Source organism: Chaetura pelagica, unplaced genomic scaffold, assembly GCF_000747805.2.
Source record: "Chaetura pelagica isolate M959 unplaced genomic scaffold, ChaPel_1.0 scaffold135, whole genome shotgun sequence".
In the NCBI taxonomy this organism is placed as follows: domain Eukaryota; kingdom Metazoa; phylum Chordata; class Aves; order Apodiformes; family Apodidae; genus Chaetura; species Chaetura pelagica.
In genome coordinates this window covers 4336556-4348009 of record NW_009953649.1, presented here as the reverse complement: position 1 = coordinate 4348009, position 11454 = coordinate 4336556, and the positions used below count along the sequence as shown (strand labels likewise).

At 42.5% G+C, this 11454-nt stretch overlaps 1 protein-coding gene across 1 annotated transcript in view; it reads left to right on the top strand.

The window, feature by feature from the left end:
• Positions 1–11454, top strand: part of UTRN (utrophin) — a 346073-nt gene that overhangs the window by 51387 nt on the left and 283232 nt on the right. Inside the window, exon 2 of the mRNA XM_010000014.1 lies at positions 9681–9742. Within this exon, the coding sequence (XP_009998316.1) occupies positions 9681–9742 (62 nt within the window). The remainder of the gene's footprint in view (positions 1–9680; positions 9743–11454) is intronic.

The window sequence follows — 11454 nt, the reverse complement described above, 5'->3', positions numbered from 1 at the left end:
TAGTGGCCTGTGGTAAAAGGAGATTTGGGACAAGGTGGGGAGAGATGGGTAGATCACCTGGGAAAAAGATGGACAGCTTTGAAGGTGTGAATCACTAAAGGTTTTTATGTTTGGGAGTGAAGAGACAGAATAGGGGATGGAGGAGGATTTGGTATTTCGGAAAGTCAAGGTAGGGAAACCTCTAGCTAAACAGAGTTGGGATAAAAAAAAAATTTGAAATATTAGGTGGCAGAAGTTCAGTGTTATAATAACTTCAGAGTGCCACTGTCTTCATGCACCTGTCACATAGCACAAAATAATCTCTCCAGTCTGGTGCTTTTTCCGTCATCTGAAATGTGGTCACTTGTCCTTATTGCATATAACAAGTCAGCCTTCTCACTGTCACATAAACTTGGAGCTCTGACCAGAGCAACACATGGAATATGTTGCATCTCTAGCAGTACCTGTGAAAAGGCATCTCTGAGATATTATTGCATTTCCTTCTGTCTCATCTGGTCTGCTTTTCCAGCCAATTATGAAAACTTTTGAAAAAAATTACTCCTGTGTGTAAGACTTTTTTTGTTTTAAAGGAGGTTTGCCACAGAGAATGACAATCGTGGAAAACAGCCTAATGTCTTTCCTACCATGAACACTGTTTTCTGAAAATGTTCAAACAAGGTTGTGGTGTCTGCCTGATTTGAAACTCTGCTATAACTAGCTAAGAGAAATACTTGCATATATATAGTTTATGGCTTGGCTCCTTTCTCTGCCCAAGCTTACTTGGGCCTGTGTGGGGTCTCTGACATCTGTTGTGTGTCTGCTTCTTTCTGGTATGCAAATGGGCTTTTTGTGGGGATGGCTCCTCTGTTATGCAGGAGATTACGCAAGACGATCACAATGATCCCTCTGACCTTATATCCTGTGAATCACCTCCACAAATGGAAGAGAGCCTAATAATAATTCTAATTTAGGCAGAGAAAAAAAGAGCAGAGGGCTGACACCAACTTGAGGAAAGCAATTCTGTTGGTTTTTTTTGTAATCACTCAAAAATGCAAAGACATAACTTTGTGTTCATAACAAAACAAGCTGTGGTAAATGTAGCTTGTGATTCCTACCTTTTATTTGTCTGTAAATTTGCTCCATCTTTCTTAGTGGCCTTCTGCTTGTGCACTTAGAAACATCTTAACTCCTGCCCCAAATCTGGCAATTATCTGCCTTTCAGCTCTCTTTCTGTGTGTCAGTCATGTTCGTTGGGACCTCAGGGAGATGGTGAGAATCTTCCTCTCCCTATGGGTGAAGTTTGTCCTTTGATATCTACTGGACATGTATAATCCAATCTGTCATCACGGTGATGTGTACGATACCTATATCTCAATTCATTGGCAGTTTGTGAAATAAGTGCCCAAGCTTATTTGTATTGCACACAAAGCCTCCTAGGGCTGTCTTGCACTGGTGTGGCGTGGTTTGACCTGTTGGAGTGAAGTGCAGGGTTGCTGGGCCCTGATGACCCCGTGAAGCAGCCCTGTGTAGAAGTCTGGACACTTTGCCTCTAGTTCTAGGATTTACATTGTCGTTCTGTGCAAACAGCAGGGTCGCAGGCTGACCAGCGTGGGCCATCAGACCTGGTCTGTGGTTTCACAGCATTATTTTTGTCTCCCAAGAGCTTGTTGTTCTCTCTAGCTTCCTTTTAAGCATTGTTCTGACACACTGAGACTGGCAGTGTTGCATTGCTTTTGCTGGGAGAGATGAAAACAGCTGTTTTAACACTGCTTGAGCTGTGAGGAAGCTGCCTTCTAAGTTATCAGTTGCTGGGGGATATTTTTCTTGTGAAGTAAATACTATTTAGCTTAGACTCACAGCACTCTTCAGTAAGAAATGTGGGCTGGTCTTCATTCCTCATCTGTGGTGTCTTGTTTTTGATGGTGTCTGCTGTTGGGAAACACCAAGGCGTGAGATGCAGGGACTTAGAATTTTTTTGTTTTTTTTCTGTAATGCTTTTGTTACATATTTTGGTCTATACAGAAAACAAACAATTTGGGAAATTGTGTTTTGTGTGGCAGTTGCTTTAGGCAGGAATAGTTAATTTTTTATTTTTTTTTATTTAATTTGGGCTACTGTTAATGTAACTGGTTTTGCATGACTCCTGAAGTTTGAAGAGAAAAGGAGAAAGGAATGAAGGAAAACTTTGGTGCTTGCCACTGATTGCTGAAATAAAAGTTGCAGTGCTAAGGTGAAAGCTTGCAAATTAGTTACTTTTTCTGGGGCCATTTCTTCTACCACAGTGTTGCAAAAGAAGAAGGGATCTGCAGATTAATATTAACTTTTGCTTTCTGTGGGTTTTTTTTGTTTTTTTTTTAAAAATAATAAATCCAAAGGCTTTCCCCCTAGAAAAGCCTAGCTCAACACAAAACCTCAGGGCTGCTGCTAAGCATTATTCTGTCTTAACAAAGTTAGGGCCCAGTAGTTCTAGTGAACATCAGAGGTTCTTCTGTGAGCTTGGTGGTGACAAACTGGTGCATTTAGTGGCTTGCTTGTCTTTTTGCCTCTTGCTATCAGACATAAAACCCACAATGGTTTCCATCCTCAAACTTTAGATGCTTGTTTTGTCTTTTTGTATATGAATAGTCTGAATGAGTTTGACAGAAAGATGATTACTTTCAAAACACCTTTTCTATCCAGAGAATCCTGCACCTAAGTATATGAAACTTTTCTCTCTTTGTGGTGTGGGATTTTTTTTGTTTGTTTCTTTTTTTGCTGTTGTTTTCTTTTGTTACTGTTTTCAGGGTCTCAGATGTGTGTGTCAGTCCTGGGTGGGGCTGTATCATGGTTGATACTCTTCTTGCCCTAAAGGCTTAGGCAAAGGGATGTTTCTAACTTTGTTACATTCCAAATGTCTTAATTGAAACCCACAGGCTAATTCCTTCTTTTATTTACAAATTCCTTTGCTGCAAACTTAAATAATGAGATGGGGAAGGCAAATTTAATTCTTAAAATGTGAGATGACCCTTGGTAACTTGTGCTGGAATGGTTGAGCGTTTTCTGTACTTGCCAATCTAGTCTGTGCACTTCTCCAGGGCACTTATACTGTAGTGCTGCTCTGCCAGGTGTTTTGGGTGTGATAACTTTTGTCTTTGAAAAATTAAATAACACAGCTTTGTCATGTAAGTGTGTAGTGCATTTTGGGGAAATAAGAAAGCTGGCTCTCAGTAGGAAGCAGAGGTTGAGTAAAGGGCAAACCGCAGCCTGGTGAGGCTTTTGTTTTTACCTCTATTTTTAGATAATTTAGATTCCTTTTTCTCCTGAATGCAATATTCACAAGGTAAAATAGACTAGACTTGAACTCTGGTTTCAAAATCCCCAAATAAAATTGAGGGACAATGCTAAAGGTAGAGGAGGTATGTAAGCCTGTAAAAGCAGTTCCTGGGGGTGACTGGATGCCAGGACACAGGCTTGGCATCTGATTGTAAGAGCCAGTTGTATTGAGTGTACTCCAGTTGCACAGACATATATCATGTTGTATAACAGAAACAGGCTTTGGCAAACAAGCATCTAGGATAGGAAGCTTTTCTTCTCTCTGTCATCACAAGAGTTTAATTTTGTGTGCACGTGTATGTTTAGGTCTCTTTTTATTTGCTCCTAAAGGAACAAACTGTTCTGACACTGATCATTACAAGTCTGTTAAGGGACTGGAGGGTGGGCACAGCCATGTGGGCCAGAGGAAACAGTCAGTAGGTGATGAAGCAGAATTTGGCCCCAAGTCAGTCCTTGGCTTTTATCATCAGGCAGTGGCAGTGTGAAAGGAAACACAAATGTCTTGGTGACTTGTTGAATTTGTTTCTCACTGGGCTATGACTTGCTGACATTTTAAATGTCTTGTGTGAGAAACTGACTGGCTGGAGTACCATGTACTTTTGCTGAGTGGTAGTATTGTTGTTTTTGACTGAATGTAGCTAATTTGCTATTTGAATCATAATGTCAGCCTCCAGGTCTTAGCTTTGCAGACTCATAGGAATCTAAAGACAATTAATTTGAGGGATAAAATAACTTGTTGCTATTGTTAACAAATCACTAGCATTTAAGTTAAGAATTTCTTCCTGGGGATTTGTAGCAGAAAGCTTGACACAACCCTAGCTATAAATGGCCAATTATGAAAATCCTCGTTTCATAGAATCATAGAATCATAGAATCTTAGGGGCTGGAAGGGACCTCGAGAGATCATCTAGTCCAACCCCCCTGCCAGAGCAGGGTCACCTAGAGTACATCACACAGGAACTCATCCAGGTGGGTTTTGAATGTCTCCAGTGACGGAGACTCCACAACCTCCCTGGGCAGTCTGTTCCAGTGCTCTGTCACTCTTACAGTAAAAAAAAAATTTCGGATATTCACCTTGAACCTCCTATGCTCCAATTTACACCCATTACCCCTTGTCCTATCACTGGTCATCACTGAGAAAAGCCTAACTTCGTCCCCCTGACACTCACCCCTTACATATTTGTAAACATTGATGAGGTCACCCCTCAGTCTCCTTTTCTCCAAGCGAAAGAGACCCAGCTCCCTCAGCCTTTCCTCATAAGGGAGATGTTCCACTCCCCTAATCATCTTCGTAGCTCTGCGCTGGACTCTTTCGAGCAGTTCCCTGTCCTTTTTGAACTGAGGGGCCCAGAACTGGACACAATACTCCAGATGTGGCCTCACCAATGCAGAATAGAGGGGGAGGAGAACCTCTCTTGACCTACTAACCACACCCTTTCTAATGCACCCCAGGATGCCATTGGCCTTCTTGGCCACAAGGGCACATTGCTGGCTCATGGTCATCCTCCTGTCTACCAGGACCCCCAGGTCTCTTTCACCTACACTACTCTCCAGCAGTTCAGCCCCCAACCTGTACTGGGACATGGTGTTGTTCTTCCCCAAATGTAAAACTCTGCACTTCCCCTTGTTGAATTTCATCATGTTTCTCCCCGCCCAACTCTCCAACCTATCTAAGTCTCTCTGAATGGCAGCACAGCCTTCTGGTGTGTCAGCCACTCCTCCCAGCTTAGTGTCATCAGCAAACTTGCTGAGGGTACATTCTATACCCTCATCCAGGTCGTTGATGAAGATGTTGAACAACACCGGTCCCAGTACCGACCCCTGTGGGACTCCACTAGTCACACACCTCCAACCAGATTCTGCCCCATTGACTACAACTCTCTGACTCCTTCCTTTCAACCAGTTCCTAATCCACCTCACTTCCTGATCACCAAACCCATACCTGATCAACTTTTCTACAAGGATGCTGTGGGAGACGGTGTCAAATGCTTTACTGAAATCAAGATAAACCACATCTACCGCTCTACCATCATCTATCCACCTAGTAATTTCCTCATAGAAGGCTATGAGGTTAGTCAAACATGATTTACCCTTGATAAAACCATGTTGACTGCTCTTGATGACCCCCATGTCCTTGATGTGCCTGGAGATAGTGACAAGAACAAGTTGTTCCATCACCTTTCCAGGGATGGAGGTGAGGCTGACCGGTCTATAGTTACCCGGGTCCTCCTTCTTGCCCTTCTTGTAGACTGGAGTGACATTTGCTATCCTCCAGTCCTCAGGCACCTCACCTGTTGCCCATGATTTACTGAAGATGATGGAGAGTGGCCTAGCAATGACCTCCGCCAGCTCCCTCAGCACCCTTGGGTGCATTCCATCTGGACCCATTGATTTATGGATGTCCAGATTACTCAACTGATCCCTAACCCAATCCTCATCTACCATGTCAAACTCTTCCTCTATCTTGACTTCTTCTGGGGCTATATGAATCTGGGGCTCATAGGGAGACCCTGCAGGAGTGAAGACAGAGGCAAAGAAGGCATTCAGCACCTCTGCCTTCTTTATATCCTCTGTCACCAGGGCTCCCACCTCATTCCTCAATGGGCCAATATTGCCTCTAGTGCTAGTTTTGCTAGCTATGTATTTGAAAAAGCCCTTTCTATTATCCTTAACCTGACTTGCAAGGTTAAGTTCCAAGGAGGCCTTAGCTTTCCTAATTGCCTCCCTACATCCTCTGACAACAGTCCTATATTCCTCCCACGTGACCAGCCCCTCCTTCCATGATCTGTAGATTTTCCTTTTCCACTTAAGTTTGCCCAGTAGTTCCTTCTTTAACCATGCAGGTCTCCTAGCACCCTTACTAGATTTCCTAACCATTGGGACGCTCTGATCCTGTGCTTGCAAGAAGTGGTCCTTGAATGTTGACCAGCTATCTTGAGCTCCTTTATCTTCTAGCACCCTGTCCCATGGGATTTCCCTTAATAGATGATTGAGGAGACCAAAGTTTGCCCTGTGGAAGTCCAGGGTTCTGGTCCTGCTGGGTATTTTGTTCCTTCCACACAGGATCCTGAACTCCACCATCTCATGATCACTGCAGCCAAGGCTGCCATTGACCACCACTGCTTCAACAAGGCCCTCCTTGCTGGTTAGTACAAGATCAGCAGCGCTCCTCTTCTAGTCGGCTTGTCCACCATTTGCATTAAGAAGTTAGCATCAATGCACTGGAGGAACCTCCTAGACTGTGAAAGGCTGGCTGTGTGAGTCTTCCAGCAGATATCAGGGTAGTTGAAATCTCCCATGAGGACCAGGGACTGTAGTTGTGAGGCTGCTTTCAGTTGCCTGTAGAAAGCCTCATCAACCTCCTCACCTTGATCAGGAGGCCTGTAGTAGACCCCCACAACTGTGTCACCCGCACCTGCTTGCCCCTTAATTCTTACCCACAGACTTTCAGAGAATTTTATAAAGCAAATATGAAAGCAGAGCCTGACTACTGGGTAAGTGTAGTAAATGTCATGTATGCTATGGTAGCACACATAGCAGGATCACCTGCACAAGCTGGACTTGCAGTCTGGGGGTAGCAGCTGTAGCAGTAAGGCCTGCTAATGGAGTTCTGGCTGGCTGTAGGTGGTGTAATGCTGAAAAGAGCTGTCACCTCCTGCAGGGCATGTGCCTGTGAAGGGGCTGAGCTGGATTTATAAATCTATGACCTTTTCATTACTTGTTATCCTTTTTACACAGTTAATACAATTACTTTTGCCTGTCATCGTGCTTTGCCTTTACTATCTTAAGGGGTAAGCGTTTTAAAGGAATGTGAAACCTCAGACTTTGGGGTTAGTCTTGATTCTCACAGAAGTTTAAGGAAGCAAAAAGGCAGACCAAGCCTTAGGAACATATCCCAGTACTTAAATATGTGTGAGAGGGTGTTGGCAGAGAAGTGACAGAGGTTACTGAAATACATTCAGAGAGAGAAGGATGTTTAAATCTGAATACATTAAATACAAAAAGTATTTGCAGTCAGTGCAAATGGAAAACAGTTGAACAGTCTGGGATTGAGTTTTGTGCTAATCTAGTTTTTTGGTTGCAGTAGTGTTAATAAGCTAATTTGTTCCTGTCATCTAAACAACAAGAACAAAAACTTGAATGGGGAAAAATGTAGCGAATATATTCAGGATATTTGGAGTTTAAATCTTGACCCTGTCTCCTGGATACTTGGTTCAGAGCATCCTGCTGTCTATCTTGGATGGTAAGGTGCCTGTTTGACTGAGGAAAGAGAGAGCAGGGTTAATGAGATCTTTTTGGTAATTCTGTTCTCCTAGAATGATACCTTGAATTTCAACACACTGCTTTAAGCATGACCTGCTGTGCATGCATTGCAGGTATCTTGAAGTGCTTTCAGAAAAAAAATTGTTATGCATTGGGCTATTTTTGATTTCTGGTTGAGCTCAAGGTGTGACTGTGTTGGATCAGCTTTAGATGGCAAAGAGGAGAAGCACAGAAGTGTGGAACAATGGCCACTGGCTGTCACGTTGCATCAGATGTGCACTCCTTGGTGTGCCCTCAGCAAGTTCTTTAGCTGTAGCCTAAAAGGAGCCCAGAACAGAGATTTAAGTTTATATAAACACTTTCGTACAGCTTACTAAATCTTAACTGCTGTGACATTTCATACCAATGTGACAACTTCTCTTGTCTGAACTGAGCCACAGCCCCTCTTCCTTGTTCATGTTTTTTTAAATAAAAATTGCCAAGTTGTTTGCTCCAATAACCTGTGTAACAGATTTCTGGTTAGATATATTAGATGCAAATGGCATCCATTTCACATGCATGTTTGGCCACAAACAAGAAATGTTGAGGTCATCTCCCTAAGGAATATTCTAGTATTAGTATTTTGTGGGCTTTTTTTTGTTAATAAACATCTGGGTTTTGTAGGTAAAACTTTGCTGTACAACGATCTGCTGTCTGAGGTGTATGACCTTTTAAATGGTGCCTTTTAATCATATTCTGATATCTCTTCAGACTGTATAAATTTTTTTTTCATTATTTCATAAAGTGGAACATTTGAGTTTCACTGATTTTTTTTTTTTTTTTAATTTTTTTCCCCCCCCCCTGTGGCTTCATCCTAATGCAGGGACAGATGGCTTGAACAGCATGGTGGTATGCTTTGTTGTGGTATGTGGCTCTGAAAAATCAGTGCCAGCTGCCATCAAGAAGTTCTGCAGTTGAGCATCCCAGGCAGCAGTGTGCTGTGGGTATCTGAAGTGTCTTGAATCTGGTCTGGTGTCTTGAAAAGGCCTCTTAGAGATTATGATCTGGGCTGCAGCTGTCAAACTGAGGTTGTCCAGTGGAAGGCACTGCCTGCCTTGGCTGTGGTCTGCCTCATGGGTTTGCAGTTTAAAGCCTTTCACAGGCTTCACGTGTATCTTGGCTGCAGGAAACAGGCCTGAAAATCCATGGTTCCCCGAGTTCCTTTGTCTAGACTGGTGTCAGCAGGTATCAGTGCAGGCAATGAGGCATAGGCTTCTGCTTAGCATTGCTTAGTGCAATTTACCCAAGAGGTGTCCTGTGATAGGGGCAGAGCTGTGCTGGAGGTGGCTCATTCTGGTTTAGTGTGACAGATACTGTAAAACTGCAGGTGGCTCCCAAAAGGCTTCCTTAAACAACCTGGAAAGCTATTTTCTCTCTGCACAGGAGGCGGTCACTGCTCTTTCCTCTGTTTTCACCTGTAGATGCTCACCTGTCATTCCTTCTTGTCCTTCTGGGTCTTTCTGGCTGTCTGCTGGACCACAGGTGATAGTCCTTTGGTGTCACACCAGTAGGGGCATCTGAAGGGAAGGGCTCAGCAGCCCTTCCCACACTTCACTTGAACTTGACTGTGACTGATCACTAGCATGGTTCCTAACCTGGATGTGAAACCAGGCTGAGGGTGGGTGGGTAAGGATGCAAGTGCTTCAAGAGTTATTCCAGCAGCTTTGCTATTGCAGTTGCTGTGCTGTGTATTGAAGGAGGCTATTATCTGCATCAGAAGCTTGAATAAGGACCTTCACAGCTTTTGGAGTCGTGCCTGCAAGCAAAAACATCTTGACAAAATCTGTTGACTTTGTAGATTGCTTTTGACCAGACAGAAAGCCTATGGATTGAATGTGTCTGTATCCTGCCCAGGAGGTGCTGGGAGACTGATTCTAATGCAAAGGAGCTGCTGTGGTTGCTAGAAAAGTTGAAACACTTCTGTGACTCTGCATGTACCAAAAACTTGTAGAGATTTGAACAGCTTTATTGACAGATTATGCTAACAATTCTCCCATTGAGTGAGCATAGTGTTTAATATGACCTGTTTTCTGCAAGATTAAGAAGAATGCACCTTCACTCTTTGTTTTCTTGTTTTCTCTCTCCAGATGAACACAATGATGTACAGAAAAAGACATTTACAAAATGGATAAATGCTCGCTTTTCCAAGGTAATGTTGAGTTGAAAGTACTCCTTTAATTTTACTGTTTGGAACAATATAAGTTAAATATACTTCGCTCTTACTCTTGTACAATATTACTAGTAAATGTAATGAAAACAGATAAAACACTGTAATATTCCCTCTTTTCGTCATGCACATAAACAGTTGATACTATGTGTCTTGTTTAGGAAAAAATGAAAGATTCTATTCTATTAAAATAGTGATCTGCATGATGGCATCTGGGTTTTGGTCCTCCTTATACAGTTAATTTCTACATGCAGTTTTCTCAGTGCATTGTAGCAGATTTTGAACCTTAGTCATTGTGTTTACTCTTGGTGCTGCTGAGTCAGCTTTACTTGTCCAAAATACTCTGTAAACCTCCAGTTGAAGCCACCTGGTGTTACTTGTGTATTGACTCTTAAATTTTGTATAATTGCTTATTTTGATTTTTCCTTGGCACTTATGCTTTACATTTTTTGTCTTAATTCTCTTTATTGACTTGAAACTTACTGAGGATCTTGGTTTTTGTTTTAGGATGAAAAAGGAAGTGATGATTGTTTTGGGATGCTATTTAAAGCCTGCTTTCTGTGCTGGTCTGTTGATAGTGAAAAATTACACTTTGCCCAGGAGCAGGGTTGCTGTGGGTAGCTCCCCTACTTTATAGTTTGAATATGTGAAGGAACGTGGGCTATTATCAGAGAAAACTTTTTTTCTAGGCAGTATGGTGCTTCAGGGGGGCACGATGTCTAGTTTACACCCTTTTAATGAAAAGGAGCATATATGTGAAATCATGAAAGTTAATATAAATACAGAAGGAAGGGGGTGTGTGTAGCTTATTTTTTTTTTACAGCCACCCCAGTGCTATAGCAATGAATGGCTGTCTCTGGAGTGCTGCCCTTCTGAAGTTCTTGGTCAGCAACACTGAGAATTTTTTACCTTCCTTTCTTTCCTGTGCAACAGGACACTGGGCAATGCAAGGCTTGTGGCCTTGGTTAGTTCACTTTGGCCTGGGTTTGTTTTGGTTGAAAGCTGATATCCTGTGCTCTTCATCCAGTGCATTCTTGGCTAGTTTGCTTTTGAAGGGAGGAGTGTGTATGTGTAACCAGTTGTTCTATGCCTTGCTTTTGACTGCTGCCTAGAGAGGAAAGGCCGTCCTGCGGGAGGAAGGTTAGGCAGGCCAGGATCATGTCAGGAGTGAACATGTGATGGTGATACTGAGAATGTGCTATGTGACTTGTTTGTACGTGTTATGGACGTTGTATTGAGATAGGTAAAAAATGTTTCCATTCTTTCAACTTGTACACCCATTAATATATTTTATAAGGTGACTCCTGAATTTCCCTGACACAGGGTATGGTCAGATACTAGTTGGATTTGAAGTAACTCTTAACTTCATGGCCCATTAAACCACATGTAGCTATGAAAGCCACGTTAATGATTAAAAAGACTATTTAAAAGGACATAATGCTGACTACTGCACATCCAATTCAGACTTAAGCATGGCTACTTTGCCATTGCAAGACGCAGATTTATGAAGACTGGCATGTTCAGATTGCAAGTAAGTTGCTGGTGTTGAGTAGAAATCATCTACTGTAAGAATGTCTAGTTGTAACTGTGCTTTGAAAATGTAAAGAGACTTATTTTGGTCTTATTGAAGTTCTTGCACTGACCAAGTCACTTTGGGTGTTTAAAATACCTAGACTGATTCAGTGGTTGAGCAG